This window comes from Trichoplusia ni, chromosome 21 (assembly GCF_003590095.1).
Source record: "Trichoplusia ni isolate ovarian cell line Hi5 chromosome 21, tn1, whole genome shotgun sequence".
NCBI lineage: Eukaryota > Metazoa > Arthropoda > Insecta > Lepidoptera > Noctuidae > Trichoplusia > Trichoplusia ni.
The window spans coordinates 6,701,838-6,721,160 of NC_039498.1; the positions used below are offsets into that span (position 1 = coordinate 6,701,838).

The window sequence follows — 19,323 nt, forward strand, 5'->3', positions numbered from 1 at the left end:
CACGCGATGGCGCGACGCTGGCGGGCGCACATGAGCGAAATAGCTTGAGATAGATCTATCGTAGTCTATTGAAGACAACCCGAAAACGATTCCCTCTTGCTGTTTTTCTTGAATATTCTTAGCGAGTGATAATAGCTTAGGAATACGCACATGAATTTCAAAAGATTTTGTGTCGGGATTAGAATCTGCGACCTGAACCCGGCTTTAGACTTACTTTGGAACTACATGGTCGACAGCTAAAGACGTTGATAACTCCACTTGTTCTGTTTAAGTACCTTTTTTTTGACCAGAACGGAAACAAACAAATAATCAAAAATAAATCAAATCAAATGAGGGAGTTTTCATCCGAATTGCGTTTTATGTCTATCTGTATCTATTAAAAGACTGTATAAGACTAAGAACAGTCTCAATGTAACGTAATGTGTTAAATAAATATTGACAATATTCATAAGATTCGTCATGTCTTGGCTCGTGCCGCTCCCCTGTACAGCGGCGTGTTCACCAAAGCATGCAGAAAACAAAAGCAACGGAAATATTACTCCAGTCGGCGACAAGAAAGCCCAGAGGACAGTTTTCTATACCAAATATTAAATGAAACCTATTTTGACAACGGCTGTGTACAACCCAACCTTTGCCTATTAGTAGAAAATATTAAAAACATAACCCGTCAAAATTGCCGCGGTTTAACAAGTCAAATTAAGTACTTAAAATTTAATGTTGTTAATTAAAATGAATATTCATTAAAATGTTGTTTATTAATTCGGTTGTAATGTTAACAAATTAATTCAAGATTTAAATTAAGTGGTTTTGTTAAATAAGTGTGTTAATTGATGTTATTTGACAGTTGAAGTTAAGTTTTTAAATTCAACATGGAGGCGTGCAAAGGCGCGGTGTTTCGTCTGACACTTTTTGCTTTCTTAACACGGTATGCAATGTGTCAGGAATACTTTAGAATGGTAAGTGTGACAATTATCTGTGAATACAACTTTTAATATAGACTTTTAAATTTTCACCGATCACTCAAACTTGTTTTTTTCTGGCATTTATGAATGCACAACAATCCCAGCGATTATTTTTGAAATAAGTGTTGAAAATAGCGTCAATTACATATTTTAGTGGTAAGAATAACAGAAATAACTCGACTCGCCTTGATTTATTATAACTAGGTATAAAATTAAACTTCACTTTTAAAACCATTCATGAACAAACCAGATCATTGTTTAAAAGGAACATTAACAATTTACATTCAGAGTATTGCGCAACTTTTGAGCAATCTCAAAATCGAACTCGCAACCTATCTAACACCAGCTCTTTGACAACACAATTATTGGAAACGCATTGTATTGACATAGAGTGTTACGCCCCGTACTGAATTTCCCATTCCAAAAATTCAAATTTCCATTCTCTCATCTTTTTTTGTTTAGTATATGTATATTTTCTTGACTGTTTTGTGTTCTATATGCGTCATAACCACGAATAAATCCTTTCTTTTCTGTCATTGGCAATCGTAAATACCGAAATTAGGGCCCAGTTTTTTAAAGATAAAAGATAATTTATTTTTTGAAAACACGGGTATTGGTGTTTACAAAAAACCGGAGGTATTTTTGTTACATAAGGTGGTAAAATAAAATCAGACCCTTACATGTTTTGCCAGCAATTGGCATACAAAATTTTAACAAATATTTAAAGTGAAACGTCACAATATAGTAACAATATAATAAACAATATAGTAAACCTGCTGTACTCAGCTAAATTGCTAAACGAAATAAAAAATTCTTCATCCATTTTCTTTTAGATGTTACAATTCCAGTCTTATTTTAACATCTAGCATCTAGGTACATGTTACCTATATAACGACATCTAAGTTAGTTTAGGTTGTGAAACGGCTGTTTATATGCCATTGTATTTGCATCTTTCTGTTAAATCTTGTCATAGTTTCTAGTTCTTGCCAATCGTGATGCTAGCTTGATATTAATGATAACAAATGTTAGGAATACAGTGTTAAAAATTGAAGTTTATTTATAAAAAAGCTGAATCTTATTTGCTTTTAAACTTTGGTTTTAAAACATCTAGGCAATATTTCAATTTAGAGTGACATTCTTATCATAAACCCTCTCGTTATACAGGTTACCGAGAGTCTGGAAATCCATTAAAATACTTCAAAAAAATAAAATATAATATTCCACAACCTTCAAACAACGCCATCTAGTTTCAAACTAAGCAAACCTTGTATTTTGAGTACTAGACAACTGATAAACATACATTTCTAAATATATACATAATAATAATAAAGATAAATTACACCCATACACAGAACAAATGATCATGCTCATTACACAAACATTTGTCTTGGGTGGGAATCGAACCCACGACCTCCGGTATAGCAGTCAGGGCCCCTAACCACTAGACCAACAGGTCATTCAAATATCCTCAGAACATGCTTTTTCAGTACATTTCATAAATCTAAAGATGATCTAAAACAATTTTACGACATCACCAAGCAACACTCATGACCCACTTTAAAACTCATATTGTCTTTGGTCACGCTACGGAACCCACATAAGTATAAGCGACATTTTTTAGCCAACCTTCAAATATTACAACAATAAAAATTCAAACTTATAACTATCAATATAAGGTTGAAATTTGCATGATATACTAAATGACCGTGTTGCCAAATTGCTGCTACAAAAACCCATTTTGAGAATTGTTTTCTTTTTAAATTAACCTTAAAAAGCGACCATTTATTTGTGTCATGGTGGGTGGTTGGGTCTACTAATGATAAACATGAAATGTATTGGCATAATAGGGATGATGTCAATTTTTTTTTGCAGTGTCCGTATTGTACTTTTATGTATTACTAGCTGTTGCCCGCGACTTCGTCCCCGTGGGTAGAAGATATAAGTTATGATTTATACCTGCCCGGTTTTTTTTCACATTTGCCATTGTATCTTAGCTCCTATTAGTCGCAGCGTGATGGTTTATAGCCTAAAGCCTTCCTCGATGAATGGTCTATTCAACACAAAAAGAATTTTTCAATTGGGACCAGTAGTTCCTGAGATGAGCGCGTTCAAACAAACAAACAAACTCTTCAGCTTTATATATTAGTATATATAGATAATGGATACTTCGTATTTTTAAATTTGTCCCGCAAACATAAATTGACCAAATTACAGTGAATGAAACTTACGCGTGACGTCACGATTGAGTATAAATTTTACCATATCGTTACGTCACAAGCCCCCTCTCCTAAACTTTAAAGCAGTTAATCTTTGTCAATTCTAGTTTTTCTGAAAAAGGAAAAAATACGTGTCTCATACTTTTCAATTATCTAACTGAGGGACTAATGATATTTTTTCTTTTTATACCCAGTCATCATTCCTATTGACATAGGTGTAACGAAATTTAGCGTAATCTTAGCAGTTTAGCATAAATACTGCTTGCATAACAATAACCTAACTTTTGCATTATGCCAAAATTTTATTAGCTGGCAATAAAAGTAATGCGAAAATATCATACCAAGCTATATCACGCCTTAAAATTGTATGACGATATGTCTGTAAATTAACGTTGTTCATTTATTGTAACAACGGAAAGAGATATATAATATCATCTGTGAAAACAACAGTGTAACTATCACGGTCCATTAGATACAGCCGAGTGATGACGGACGGACAGACAGCGCAGAATCAGTAACAGAGTTTTTACCGTTTGCGTCCGAAATCCTGAAAATGATAAAAAATATCCCGTTTAATTTTCTCATTTCTAATTAAAATGATTAATTAAATGCAAGATGTCCGTTGCATGTATGTAAATAGTTATAACATACAATTATAAGAATTCCAGGAATGCCTTGACAATAGTAAACATAAACCAATAATATTATTGTTTATTATTAACAACTATGCCAATTATGCAATGTTGTATTGTTTATTATTGACATAAGAAAACAGAGATCTCGTGCAATGTTTAAAATGTGCAATAATAAGCTAAGTAACAATAAATAAATGATTTATTTAATTAAGATTTTACTTAAGCTTATCAAGATATCTCGACTAGTAATTAACACTATAATAATAATATTCCACAACTTTCACACAACGCCATCTAGTCTCAAACTAATCAAACCTTGTATTATGAGTACAACTGATAAACTTATTTATATATTTCTAAATACATACATAATATTGATAAATTACACCCAGACACAGAACAAATTATCGTGCTCATCACACAAAAAAATGTCCTGGGTGGGAATCGATCCTACGACCTCCGGTATAGCAGTCAAAGCCGCTAACCACTAGACCAACAGGCCAGCCATTTAGTAAATAATTAATAAGTAAATGAAGAAACGACTGCAAGAAAAAAGAATTCAACCCGTCTACTGTTAAGCGGCTAATTAAAATGTAATCTAATTGTACAGTATCTGTTAATAGCTGACACATTTCACGCACTATTGTCATAGTTAAATATGCTAGTAGAACAATTAACTTACCGCCACTAAAGACCCACATTTGCATTTAAATAAACAAAAAGCGACTCCCGCTATATAAGGCATTTAATCCTTATGTCGCGGGGATTTCACAAACATACAAGTCACATACACAAAGACACCCAGACTCAGGACAAGCATTCGTGGATCATACAAGTGCTTGCACCTCGTCAATACATAAAACTTCATCAATAAATCCGTAAGGCTTTTTATTTATTTTACCAAAAATAAAACTGTGAAGATATCTTTATTTTGATTCACCTCACAGCATTTGCGATTTGATCGTCAAAATTAGGTCAAAAGTTTCAATGCGCCATTGTTTTTCGTTTGACAGTGATTGACAATAGAAACTTTCGTTTTTTATACTGCCATCATAAAGTTGTAGTATTTTGGTGTAATAGCTAGAGATTTAGAGAACTAGCTATTGCCCGCGGGCCCGCCCGCTACAAACCGCAAAATGATCCCACGGGAGTAAATCGGGTTAAAACTATCCTATCCTATGTGTTTATCCACCAGGATTTACTTGGATATGGGAGACTGAATTTTACGTTACTACGCAAGCGAACCCAAAGGCGGGCGCTGAACAACTCATCATCACCTAGCCTTTTTCCACCTATGTTGGGGTCAGTTTCCAGTCTAACCGAATGCAGCTAAAACATGTGTTTTACAAGGAGCGGCTGCTTATCTGACCCTGACCTGACTTTTCTCAACCCAGTTACCTGGGCAACACGATACCCCTTAATAAGACTGGTTGTCAGACTTTCTAGCTTGTAACTACCCGTAACGACTGTCAAAGATGTGTAAATAACAGCCGTTACCCACAATGTAACATGCCTTCCGAAACACGGCGTAATTTGTTATGACATACATGGCCACCCATCCACGGACCGATCGTATCAAGCGTACTTTAACCTGTGTTCGATCAAATTGTTCAGTTGTAGCTTAGGCACGAACAACTATTAAAAAAGTTTCTATAAATATAAGTTGGACCCCGATTCTGATATGTATATTAAATTTTCAATGCATGAAAACAAATTGAACTAAATTTCAAATTATTCCTATTCTCTTAAGCATTTTGCCAAAACAATAATTAGAAATTTATTGTTGTCTCCTTGAGTTTTTCGCCTCGTACTAAATTTCCAATCACTGTTAGAAAGTTAGAAAAATAATACGGGTCACAATTTAATTCATTAATCTGCCATTGTGAATAGCAGAATAGCCCCCTGACAAGAATCTCCTTGTTGATGCATCTACCATTTACTTAAAGAAACGATTGTTGCACCATGCATGCATGAGATACCATTGGATAGCATGCAATACTATAAGATGGCTAAGTCAGATATACATACAGAACTTTCTATTAGGTCCGAGAGGAGAAAATACTGTTTGTGAAGTGAAGATGTTGGCACTGCTCAGAAGTATAAATTGTGCAGTTTCTGATATTTTTTATGGAGTGATTACTGTTTGTATTTTATTTGTATTAATAGCTGTTGCCCGCGACTTCGTCCGCGCTGTTAGAAGATATAAGTTATGATTTATATCTGCCCTGTTTTTTTCCATATTTTCCATTGTATCTTCGCTCCTATTAGTCGCAGCGTGATGGTTTATAGCCTAAAACCTTCCTCGATGAATGGTTTTTCAACACTATAACAATTTTTCAATTTGAACCAGTAGTTCCTGAGATTAGCGTGTTCAAACAAACAAACTCTTCAGCTTTATATATTAGTATAGAATATAGATTATTTTTTTACTGTTTTTGTGATATAATCTTGTTTTACCAAATAAGAAACTGTTTTAAGAACCTCCAACACTCAGGATACAAAGATACAAGCTTCGGCTTAGTTTGCTGACCACTGTTCATGAATGTTATGAAAATTATGACTTTGAAACAATAAATTATTCTTATTCTTATGCGTATTCTATTCTTAGACAAGTTCTTAGTAAGATGGCGTCGATATTTCTGTGTGTATGCATGATGCGAAGTACAAATGTAGGTAATTGAAGGAAAAAATGTTTTTTGAAATGAAAATTTTCACTCATTGAATTTCTGACAGTTAAAAACGTTGCTTAAGATAATTTCTAATTATATTCCTGGTTATTTTGGCAACAGAAATACATCATACGCGTAAATTTCAACAGTTTAGCTATCACGGTTAACGGTCGGGCATAAAGACGAATAAACAACGCAGCCTTCGTAATATTGTTCCGTTTTACCATTTAGGTAGCGGAACCCCAAAAAAAAAACAAAAAACATGTACCTAAATATAGATAAAACAGATTAAAATAATATGACACTGGTTATAAGACAAGAAGATTTAAATTTTGATGAAAGTATTGCATTGTATTTGGTATTGCATGAAGAATTACGTGATAAAATAAATAAAATCTATTCTGCAATTTATAATTATTGATTTCTATTTTAATAATTCAATCAAGATTTGTCACAGTCTAATACACTTTTTATTATTGATTTAATTAAGTGTAACACACATATTTTACTTTTTAAATGTCATAAAGTAGAGTTAGTTTTAGATTATAAAAATAAATCTATACTTCTATACTTTTCTAGAGTTTGTTTGTTTGAACGCGCTAATCTCAGGAATTACTGGTTCGAATTGAAAAATTCTTTTTGTGTTGAAGAGACCATTTATCAAGGAAGGCTATAGGCTATTTAACATCACGCTGCGACTAATAGGAGCGAAGATACAATGGAAAATGTGGAAAAAACAGGGAAAATTCTAACCACGTGGACGAAGTCGCGGGCAACTGCTAGTCTATGATAAATTAATAATGAATTTGGAAACTTTTTTAAGCTGTATTTTAATTGATCGAGTCTGCATTAGTTGTAATCCCTACTAATATTATAAATGCGAAAGTAACTCTGTCTGTCTGTCTGTTACGCTTTCACGTCTAAACTGAACTGATTTTAATGAAATTTGGTACAGAGATAGAGTTGGCCTTGAGAAAGAACATAGGATAGTTTTTAACTCGGACTTTTGAAGAGTTCTCTTGGAAACGCGATGATACCGACATCGACGAAGACGAAGCCGCGGGCGAAAAGCTAGTTATAAATAAGATGACAGTGAAATTGTTTTTATCTTAATTCTGTTTCATTTGCTACGTGTCCAGAACGATGACAGTTAGACAGTTGAAATTTTCACAGATGATTTTTTCTGTTGCTTCTGCTATAACGAAAATAATGAAACAAATATTAAATTAAAATGCAGTGCTGAATCGATGTCAATCGCTGTCCTTTGGTCCCATATAATAATAATAATAATAATCTTTATTTCAGAACAATGTCCATACATAATTACAAAATAATAAGATTTATAGTAAAATTTGTGCGCGTATAAATGCTTTCAGGATGTCTGAGTCCTGCTTTTCCGCAATAACCTGCAGGATGCTGTTGGTGCTGCTCCTGACCCTGCTCAGTAGTGATACGAGCCGCTTGCGTATTACCGCGTGGAAGCCGTCTACCCTGGCTTCCGCAAACATACCGGAGGCACTGCAAAAACGGGGCAACCCCAACAACATCCTAAACCCGTTGTTATATTGGACACGTAAGGCATTGAGCGTCCTCTGCGTATATCTGAACCACAGGCTGCACGTGTAGAAAGTCTGACAGTAGGCTTTAAATAGAGTGACTTTAACTTGTTTACTACAACGCACAAACCTGCGGGCCAGCATATTACTTCTAACCGCCAATGCCCTACGTTCCCGTTCTATGTCAACCTGGTCCTCAAGGTCCTCTGTAACATAATGTCCAAGATATTTAAACTTTTCTACCCGCTTTAGTTCAATGCCATTTAGCTTTATTGCGGGCACATTCAATGTACATTTACCGGGGGCCTTGAAAACCATGTACTCGCTCTTCTTAGCATTGTACATCAATCCATGCTGAATGCTATATGTTTCACATATTGCAAGCAACTGCCTCATTGCACTTACAGTTGGGGTCAGCAGCACCATGTCGTCTGCGTAACTAAAGTTGTTCATACAAATGTTGTCAATCCAGCATCCCACTCGTGTGCTGCTGAGCCCAACTATAAGCTCATTCACGTACAAGTTGAAGAGCCTAGGAGAACTCAAACCACCTTGTCTCACCCCGCACTCCAACCTGTACGTGTCCGAGAAGGCATTTGCCCACCTTACATAATTATTCTGGTTTTGGTACCAGAAATGAAAAATCCGTTGTACCTGTGTAGGCACGCGGGTTTTCTTGAGTTTCTCCCATAACAAGTCATACGACACAAGGTCAAATGCCTTGGAGAGGTCAAGAAAGCATGCATACACAGGTGTACTTCTTTCCGTGTAGTATTGGACAGTGTGCTTCAGACTCAGAATTGCGCTTTCAGTGGAAAGTCCCGCGCGAAAACCAAACTGAGCATCATGAATATTAATATTTTTATCAAGTTCTGAGTCGAGCACACTGTCCAACACCTTGGCCACAATTGTAGCCAAGGAAATCGGTCGGTAATTGTTCTTATCAGACAAATCTCCAGTTTTATTTTTAACTATTGGTACTACGATGGTTTTCATAAGGTCTATAGGCAAGTACGAGTGATTCAGACATAAGGTAAAGAACATTGCCAGCACACGCGGTAAATGAACACCAGCGTATTTTAAAATGTATGTATCTTCCCTCGTTTTTATACACTCTCTGTTCCTGTTTGCTTTTTTGTCGTTCCGGTTGGATTTTTGTAATTCAATTTTGAGGCACTTCCCGATAAGCTAGCAGGCTGAAAATTTCAGTGTAGCTTCAAACACGATGACAATGCAATTTGCAACTTTAAAAACTGCTACACCGATTTTGATAAAATTTGAATGGAGTAACATTTATTAAGTTTTCCTTCTTTTTATAGTTTGTTTTTGTTACTAATTACATTATCTTTAGCCACTGAATCTTTAAGACGTCATGGAATATAATTCAGTTAAATACTTAGGTACTCCAAGGTCACAGATTGTCACGCAATATGGAGGTCGTGTCATAACATTATTACATACGCCAGTTACTTTAATAAGTGAAGGATTTCCTGCGATTATTTCAAGCTTGGTTTTACCTGAAACTTGCCGCTATGACGCTTATGGGATGTCAGAAAAACATAAGGCATTGAAGATTTCATTATAAGCTATTGTTTGACTAAGTATATAAAATAAATCACCGGGCAAGTGAGTCGGACTCGCGACAGTGGTTCCGTACAATTACAAATATGCTAATGAAAACTTGCTCGGCTGGGTAAGAAATAAATTTGAAGGGTACCCAGCACTCGACAAACTCATGACCCTCATTTTTGTTGAAGCTGCAAAAGAACTCGTTAATGTCAATGTTTCAACAGTTTAGCTATCACGTTCACGGAGATACAGCTTGGTGACAGATGGACAGACAACAGTGTCTTAGTATCCAAAGGGAAAAATTAAATCCTATTATTAATCAAAGACTTCCACTTTCACCCTTTCCGGTACGGAACCATAACAAGTTAGTATGTACTTGCCATCGGAAGAATCGAACCTAGACCTCGTACATAAAACTCGATACACAGAACCACAACGCCACCACGACATTGTAAACATTAGGTGCATAATGGACTTTATTCTATGTGCTACATAGTAAGTCCTTAATAAGTAACGGCATCGAATAGAAAACAATATTATAATATTAATAACAAATAAATATATATTCTGTCAAATAATAACTGCCGCCATTTTTCCTTCTTTCAGGGTGTGAACACAAACTCTGCAGAGGCGTCACAGTTTCTAAGAGAGTATGACAGAGAGGCATCCGGGATGTGCTACAGGTAATAAATACATTAAGACTATGGCTATCATACTTTACTCTTCTCGGATAGCCGAGTGGTTGAGGTCACCACGACATATCCACTGTGTGCAACGCGTCGCGGGTTCGAACCCCGCTTAGGACAAGCGTTTTGTGTGATCTAAGAATTCCTGTCCAAACTCTCTTTTGTATGTTTTTTTCGAATGTTTGTGTATGTTATAATTATAATTATTATCTTTTGCTGTGCCCGACAGGGTCCACAATTGTTACCTATCAAAAAATGTTTACCACCTAAGCCTACATTGTGGAATGCAATAAATAATTGAGTATTGAGTTATTTTAAATGAAAAGGATTAAATAAATAACTTTGAGAGTTTAAAAAATCATGACAAAATATTTTTATACCATTGAAGTTGATTTTCCTACGAGTATCGTTGTGGGGCTGAAAAGACGATTTTGTTTGTCCCAAGCAGATTTTATAAAACTTTACAAGCTACATTATAACTTAAATATTGAATAATATTTAACAAAAAAACACGACTTCAAAAAGTAACTAGAAACGCAAAAATCAAATTTTGCTTCCCAAAAAGTAAAACGCATTGTCATTAACTAAAACAAAAATAATCAAATAATCATTTAAAAATTTTAAAGTCCTTCATTTTTAGAAGTCGTAAACTTATGTTCAATATTCCCCAAAATTCCCCTTTCAGGGTCACCATGTCCCAATGGCGTTTTGTGACCAATATCACCGAGAACAACCGCCGTCGCATGCTGGAGGAGCTGGCCCTCAGCTCCAAGTTCGAGAGGTTGTCCTGGAGGAAAGCGGCAGCATACGACGCGACCAGACTGTCAGACCCCCAGGGGAGGCGGCAGCTGATGAAGATTGTGATGGGGAGTAGGGCCGCGTTACCTGATGATAAGTATTCTGAGGTTGGTTTTAGAGGCACTTTGGTTGTGTATTTTTCATTTATCTACATAAATGAAAAATACACAACCATGTGGACCACCTATGTGGAAGTTAGGAATATTTTTTACTAGCTGTTGCCCGCGACTTCGTCCCCGTAGGTAGAAGATATAAGTTATGATTTATACCTGCCCTGTTTTTTTCACATTTTCCATTGTATCTTCGCTCCTATTAGTCGCAGCGTGATGGTTTATAGCCTAAAGCCTTCCTCGATGAATGGTCTATTCAACACAAAAAGAATTTTTCAATTTGGACCAGTAGTTCCTGAGATTAGCGCGTTCAAACAAACAAACAAACAATCAAACAAACAAACTCTACAGCTTTATATATTAGTATAGACTAGTATAGATAGATAAAGACTTTTACTTCAATAGCTGAAATATATCAAACCTGGTACGAGTAGTTTACGAGAAATGTTTTTCTTTTGATATTGCTAAAAACTTGTTTAAAAAAACACATTACTCCATGGAAAGAACATCGTAGGATATAAGTGATTCCTTTACAATAAAGTAAATAATTACTAATAAAAGAATCACTTTTTCTTAATTAAAACATATGTCTTTAAAAAATCCAAAAACTCTGAATACATATCCAAATTACAGTCAACTATATCAATAAATCATTATTCTTGTCTCTCCAAATACTTTATCCAATTTCATAACTTTCAATTCCAGCTCCAGCAACTAATAACCGAAATGAAGGAAATCTACAACTCTGCAAAGATTTGTCCTTACGGCCAGAAACCCTACGACCCCCACATCCCAAGGGAATACATCCCTGAATACCAGACTATGGGGCAAACGTACCATCTGGCGAATCAACCATACCAACATTATCAGCCTTATACAGAATCTTCGGAGTCAAATTATTGTGATATGCAGCTTGATCCGGAAATATCAAGGATCCTGGCACATTCCAGGATCGAGAGTGAATTACTGTACGTGTGGAAGAGTTTCCGAGATCAAACCGGACCCAAGTTGAGGAATCGGTTCATGAGATATGTTCAGCTCGCGAACCAAGCAGCTGTTGCTACTGGTAAGTGTTTTTCTATCGACTTTAAAAAGGTTCTAGCAACTATATTGAGGGTCGGCTTCCAATCTAGATGCAGCTAGGCACCAGGGTTATATGAGGAGAGACTGCCTATCTGACCTATCAACCCAGTTACCTGTGCAACACGATACCCCTTGGTTAGACTGGTTGTCAGACTCTTAGCTTCTAACTACGCTTATCGACTGTCAAAAATGTGTAAATAACAGCCGGGCCCCACATTTTAACGTGCCTTCCAAATGTAGAGAAACTCGTTATGACATAGATGGTATCCCCATGCCGATGCCGACCGTATTAAGCGTAGCTTAACGTGTTTAAATACAATTAAGTTATTATAATGTCATTACATTAATTCCTTTCACGCATGATCTAAGGAACTGGGCTTTTATTTTTAACAGTTTATTTTTAAAGGTGAGCAAAGGCCTTCCTCTATAAATTTCAGACGTCTCACCATGCTTCCTGCCTAAGAAAGAAGTCAGAATCAGAATCAGAATATTATGATTTGTGGATATTTACATACCGGTGTTAGGAGGTATTATTTGTGCGCTGTGTCTTGCCGTGAAGGCGTACAAATATTCTCAGAATATTATCAGAAGCCAGATCATCCGGCAATCTTCTAAATATATAATTTATATCTCACACTACATTCCATATACAAGGTTACAGAGACGCCGGCGACCAGATGCGAGCTCCCTACGAGGACCAATCGTTCAGAGCCAGTGTCGAGGAGATCTACAACCAGGTGCAGCCGCTCTACAAGCAGCTGTTCACGTACGTCAGACGGAAGCTGGTGCAGCGCTACGGGGAGACCACGGTGCGGTCTGATGGACCGATACCGGCGCATCTGTTGGGTGAGGAGTTTGTTTCTGGGGTTCAGTAGCAGAAAGGGTGAAAAATAAACTCTATTACTAAGCCTGTTGGAAAGTAAGTCTGTCTCGAAATTGTATCTCATGAATCACGATAGTCAGTTGAAATTTTCACAGATTTTATACTTCTGAATGTGAAAGTATCGCGGTCTGTCTGTCTCCTTTTCTCGCCAAAACTACTGAATCGATTGTAATGAAATTAAACCGAGGTCTGAAGCCTTAACTGTAAAAAGGGTTGTAACGAGGGCGGGGAATTATGAGGGATCAAAGATTATAAGAATCTTTATTTGGAATACCCAAAAATTCCGTGCACAGTAGTACTGGGTACTTTGATTCTGAGGGTGAGCAATGGGGGTGTCAGAGCTAAGTTTTATTAAGACATTTGCATGGAATTGGGAACCAACTCCTGTAAGCTGAAGTCCACGTCCAATTATTTTGTTCAAACTTGCATCCTTACGAACGCAAATCCGTTTATAGAACCGCAAGACCACCGTTACTATTTATAGTACTTAGTTAGATGTAATAACTTCTCTTTCCAGGTAACATGTGGGCACAGAACTGGAAGTCCATCATGGACATCGTGATGCCGTTCCCGCAGTCACCGAACGTTGACGTCACCGCCGAGATGCTCCGGCAGGGGTTCACTCCTCTTAGGTATTAATTATCTTAATATTTACTAGGAACTAAAAACTATACAGACTAGTCACAATTGTATCTACAACTGTTTGGGCTGAAAATGCATGAAATATATAAAAAAAATACAAAGATAAATGTACTTGTATGGCATGCAGAAAGGTCAAATAGAAAACGTTGAGCATTGCCTAGATTTTATTTACTTTTTAAGCATTTAGTAGTATTCCTTGTGTCGCGAGAGGTTTTATGAACATTACATATACTCAGCCTCAGAACAAGCATTCATTGATCACATGAGCCACCTCGATCAACGATCAGATTAACTAAAGAAACAGTATAAACGTCACGCACTTTGCCGCGACGGTTTCTTTAGTAGATCTGAACGTTGCGGTCTCTGCTCGTGGTCGTGGCCGTCTAGTGTGCAAGATGCTTAAAAGTATGTCCTACTCGGGGATTCAACCTGCAGCACGTTTTGCACATGCCACGATGACCTACAGCACTCCGTTATCCATGCTCTCAACAGGATTGAAAATTACAATATTCTTCTCGATAACTTCTCCTTCCAAAGTTTCCATACGTTAAATGGTCTCCCCCCCCCCTCCCAGGATGTTCCAGATGGCTGAGGAGTTCTACACGTCGATGGGTCTGAAGCCGGTGCCGCCGGAGTTCTGGCGCGGCTCGCTGCTGGCGCGCCCCCCCCAGCGCAGCGTGCAGTGCACCGCCAGCGCCTGGGACTTCTGCAACAGGATCGACTATAGGTGAGACGTCGCCAACGAATGGCACAACCTCCAATGTCCAGTACCGTATTAGGCCCATCACTATCGATGAAATTAAAAAAAAAATGAAATCACGGTGTGCCCAAAGTAGGCATCTAAAAAAGATCCGGCCCTGCCAATGTCACCAGAAACACAATTTGTCTGCGGACATTGCGTAAATAGGCCTTGTTTGCCATTAGCGTAAGTGTCAGTAAAATAAAAAAGCTTACATGGCTGCTGCTTCAATCATCTGTCATAGATGTTAGAGGCTGATGATGATGAAGACACAGGGAAAATGGATTTGTCGAAGTTCATCATGAGCCCCGCTATGTAGAACTGTGCATATCTGATTTTTACCACCGACGCAAAAAAAGTAGTTATAAGTTTGACGTGTCATCGTGCGATTTTAATTTGGTTTTTTTTTATTCAAGATGAATTAAGTGCAAATGTTCCGAGAAAATTGATAACAATCGGTTGAGCCGTTATTTAGATTCATTTATAATGAATTGGTCTCACCATAGTTACTATAAAAATCAAATGAAAGCGCACAGATATAGAATAATCACATCTCTTTGTAAAACGTTGGTACTAAATTGCATTCGGTTAGATCGGAAGCCGACCCCAACATAGTTGGAAAAAGCTTAGGATGTGTATATATGTATGTATAATAACATTTTATCTTCACAAATCCTCGTGACGTCTGTCCAGGATCAAGCAGTGTACAGAGGTGACCCAGCAGGACCTGGTCTCCACGCACCACGAGCTGGCGCACATCCAGTACTACCTGCAGTATGCTGAGCAGCCGCAGCTGTTCCGCGACGGAGCCAACCCTGGTAAACCTGGGCCCAATTCCGCTATATACAATTACTTATGACTGGGAATGGGAATGGGGTTAAATTTGTCACTTTGAATATTTACCTAAGCCTTTGCTAACAAACTAATTTTATTAACAACTAGCTGTTGCCCGCGACTTCGTCCCCGTGGGTAGAAAATATAAGTTATGATTTAAACCTGCCCTGTTTTTTTTCACATTCTCCATTGTATCTTCGCTCCTATTAGTCGCAGCGTGATGGTTTATAGCCTAAAGCCTTCCTCGATGAATGGTCTATTCAACACAAAAAGAATTTTTCAATTTGGACCAGTAGTTTCTGAGATTAGCGCGTTCAAAAAAACAAACAAACTCTTCAGCTTTATATATTAGTATAGATAAGTGGTCCACCTCGTACTGAATTTTCAATTATGGTGTTGAAAAAATTCTTTGAAGAATACGAGTAGTGCTAATTTAATCCAACTTCATTACCTACTATGATTCTACTATGTACAATTACCTCATTGTACTTAGTAGAATCGGGACCCAGAATATGTCATTTTCGCTCTCACTTACATTACCGCAAGTGCCTTATGAGGCTAAGCGCGGTAATCTCGTGTAGAGCATGTGCGAGCAATCCATTGGCTCTGGCTCAAGCAGTTGAAAGGGTCTGAGGTGCTAAAAACACCTCAGACGAAATATCCCAATCGGTACAAATCCGAAATATCCCCACGCCGTGCCCTCGGTCTGGGTTGAAGTTATTGGCGTTTCTGCCCGAGGAAAAAAAGGGTTAACGAAAAGTTATAAACAATGAACTGTATTTTCTTCTCCTCAGCTTTCCATGAAGCAGTAGCGAATGCGGCCACTCTCTCTGTCTACAATCTACCTCATTTGCAAAGAGTTGGACTTTATCAAAATAAGTAAGTGTTACAATTTTCCAAATATCTCTTCGTTCTAATACTGTAACACGAATGACCGTCAAATAGGTATTATATCTTTAGTTAGAAGATATGCATGTTCCTTTCCTTGCCTCATATCCTCAAAACGTCTTAATGTTCCCTAAGACTTGACGATAAAATCTAGGTAAGTCAGTTTAAAGCCGGAACATTATCATCATCATCGGATTACAAACTCACACTAAACTCAATGAAGTCTCATTTTAGATTCAGAATCGCCGCAAATCCACTTCACTTTAAATCATTATTATTAAACGAAGCAACGATTCGCTGACGCTAAAGTATTTATCTGGATGGAAAGACTCTAGAACTCCAGAGCTCGTTCGACCACCGCCGTAATTAAGGACTCCAGTTGGGATCCGGGTCCATATACAATAATTTATTATCCTCTCGACAGAGATCATTTTTACCAACTTCCGATGATCGCACTCAACTCATAATTTCGTCAATCTTACAGCATACTCACCTGAAATATAATTCATACCCCAAATTCACTTTTGTCTCCCCTCAATCTGGCTCAAACTCACACATTTTTGCCTAAAAACCACATTTCATCGACCTCTATCGCTGTTCTAGGAGTCACGATCCGTATGAGGTGGGCATGAACTTCCTGATGACCATGGCTCTAGAGAAGGTGGCTTACTTGCCATTTGCATTCATGGTTGACCAGGTAAGAACTAACCTTCATACATCTAAATTCGTCACGTTGTTTGTGTGCGGTGAACTCGAAAACTACTTAACCAATTTCAAGTTAATAAATAATAAATACTAAAATTTCAATGAATACTTCGCAATTTTATTTATTTGCAAATTATTTGACAGTCACGATGATGACTTCTTTTAATCAGCATTATAATTTTAATCATGTAATAAATGATTTGTTTTCAGTGGCGATGGTCGGTATTCGAAGATGGAGTGCAGAATATGAATACAAGATGGTGGCAAATGAAACTCAGATATCAGGTACCAATAACTCATCTCCTAATCGATCTAGTGGTCCTGACTGCTATATCGGAGGTTCGATTCCTAACCAAGACAAGAGTTTATGTGATGAGCACGATCATTTGTTCTGTTTCTGGGTGTAATTAACTAAACTATATTATGTATGTATTTAGAATGTAGTATATGTTCATCAGTTGTCTAGTACACATAATAAAAGTTTTGCTTAGTTTGACACTAGATGGCGTTGTGTGGTAGTTGAATTAACAAAAATAACTTTCAATACCAATGTGTACTTTTGTTTCAGGGTGTAATACCGCCATTATCAAGATCTGAAGGGGATTTCGACCCAGGATCCAAATACCACATTGTTTCTGACCAGGTTTGTAATCTGACTAAACTCAATGATAATTATGCATAAGGCATCGTTATAACGAACGAATGTATGTGAATATTATTTAAACATTAATGAAGTAGGCATTCCACTTATTTACAAAATCTAAGGCTATTTCTTTGTAATCCCTACTTAATATTATTAAAATGTCTTATACCTGCGTTACGGCTTCACTCGTAAAATACTTAACCAATACTCACGGAAACCGTGTAAACCGGCTGTCATGGTATGCGGAGGAATGAAAATCATGTGGTAAGGAAGGCATTAAGCATGGATGTGGAAGGATTGTGTGAAAGACGATATGGCTGTAAAGAGTGTTTCTTGTGAGATGACGTCCGATAGGAAGGTATGGAAGAAGATGACATGTTGCGCCGACCCCAAATAAACTAATTGGGATAAGGGCAGGGGAATGATGAATCACGGAAACCGTGAAAGAAGTAACGAAGGGATTTATATTATTATCTTTAAAAAAAAACACGGTCATGCTTGTATGATTATTATTTTTTGTTCAAATTAACTGCAACAGCAACATACGAAGATTTCGAGACTTAGATATGTTGGTAAAATTTGCAGGAGTACGTGAAATACTTCCTAGCGACGATCCTGGAGTTCCAGATCTTCGAGCAGCTGTGCCAGGCGTCCGGTCACACAGGACACCTGTACGAGTGTGACGTGTACCGGAGCAGGGACGCCGGGAGGCTGCTGAGGTGAGGGGAGGGAGGGGGAGGGGTATATGTTGTAGGAGAAGTACTGGTGTTTAGGGAGAACTTTATATAGAAGGATATATTTTCACGACTTTACGGATATCCGAGTAGTTGAGGTCACCACGGAAAATCCTCTGTACGCGATGTGTTTCGGGCTAGATCCCCGCATAGGACAAGAACTTGTGTGATCCACGAACGCTTGTCCTGAGTCTGGGTGTCTTCGTTCCATTCACCAAACTAAATGGATTTTTTGTTTCCAGTGAAATAATGCAAGCTGGATCATCAAAACCCGCTTCAGAGATCATTAAATCCATGACCAGAGGGAAAACCAACCGGATATCACCAGAGGCTCTTGTCAAGTACGTATTTACATATAAGATAGTAAGTTTATAGTAATCCTAATTACCAACTGTCACACTACTCCATCTAGTCTCAAACTAAGCAAAATGGCTTGGGTGAGAATGGTATAACAGTCCGAGTCACTAACCACAAGACCAACAGACCAGTCGCAAGCACTTAATTTACCGCTGAAATCATTAAAACTATTCTAAATGTCAGTAAACACCAGCTAATCTTAAAAACGACTGGACCGCTTTTGATAGGATTTTACAAAAAAGTTGTTAATTTTTTTATTGTTTCTTTTTTCCTTCCTAGGTACTTCCGTCCCTTAGAGCTGTGGCTTCGAGTACAGAACCGTGACGAAAGCCTCATAGGGTGGAACTCCAATTACCACGACGTAGCCCTCTTCGCCCCTCAGAGAGGTCAGGCGGACACGCGGGGCATATCTTGTATAGCACTAGTTCTAAGCTCTATCCTCACTTTGTTATAATTCTGTATTAATAAATTGACACTTGATTTGGATGTTTCATTTCTTCATAATTTGTTAATTGATAATATAATATTCCACAGCTTTCACACAACGCTATCTAGTCTCAAACTAAGCAGAGCTTGTATTATAAGTACTAGACAACCGATAAACATACTTATAT

The 19,323-nt window shown here is 37.4% G+C and overlaps 2 protein-coding genes across 3 annotated transcripts in view; one reads left to right on the forward strand and one right to left on the reverse strand.

Annotated features, from left to right (window-relative positions):
* Positions 1–19,323, reverse strand: part of LOC113504282 (protein daughterless) — a 187,792-nt gene that overhangs the window by 83,239 nt on the left and 85,230 nt on the right. The window lies entirely within an intron of this gene.
* LOC113504281 (angiotensin-converting enzyme-like) lies at positions 780–19,189 on the forward strand. Its single transcript, XM_026886517.1, has 15 exons — positions 780–956; positions 10,214–10,290; positions 10,979–11,198; positions 11,907–12,267; positions 12,939–13,130; positions 13,685–13,799; positions 14,384–14,536; positions 15,242–15,366; positions 16,177–16,261; positions 16,874–16,967; positions 17,186–17,260; positions 17,544–17,618; positions 18,204–18,337; positions 18,595–18,693; positions 18,989–19,189. Exons 1-15 carry the CDS (start codon positions 870–872, stop codon positions 19,161–19,163), a joined length of 2,067 nt encoding a protein of 688 aa, XP_026742318.1. The 5' UTR covers positions 780–869; the 3' UTR covers positions 19,164–19,189.

What these genes read in the sequence shown, in the direction of transcription:
- LOC113504281 (XM_026886517.1), top strand. Translation starts at nt 870, where the DNA reads ATGGAGGCGTGCAAAGGCGCGGTGTTTCGTCTGACACTTTTTGCTTTC. An exon ending in CTGATGATAAGTATTCTGAG is followed by an intron (nt 11,199 to 11,906) that starts GTTGGTTTTAGA and finishes TTTCAATTCCAG; the next exon opens with CTCCAGCAACTAATAACCGA. An exon ending in AAATGAAACTCAGATATCAG is followed by an intron (nt 17,261 to 17,543) that starts GTACCAATAACT and finishes CTTTTGTTTCAG; the next exon opens with GGTGTAATACCGCCATTATC.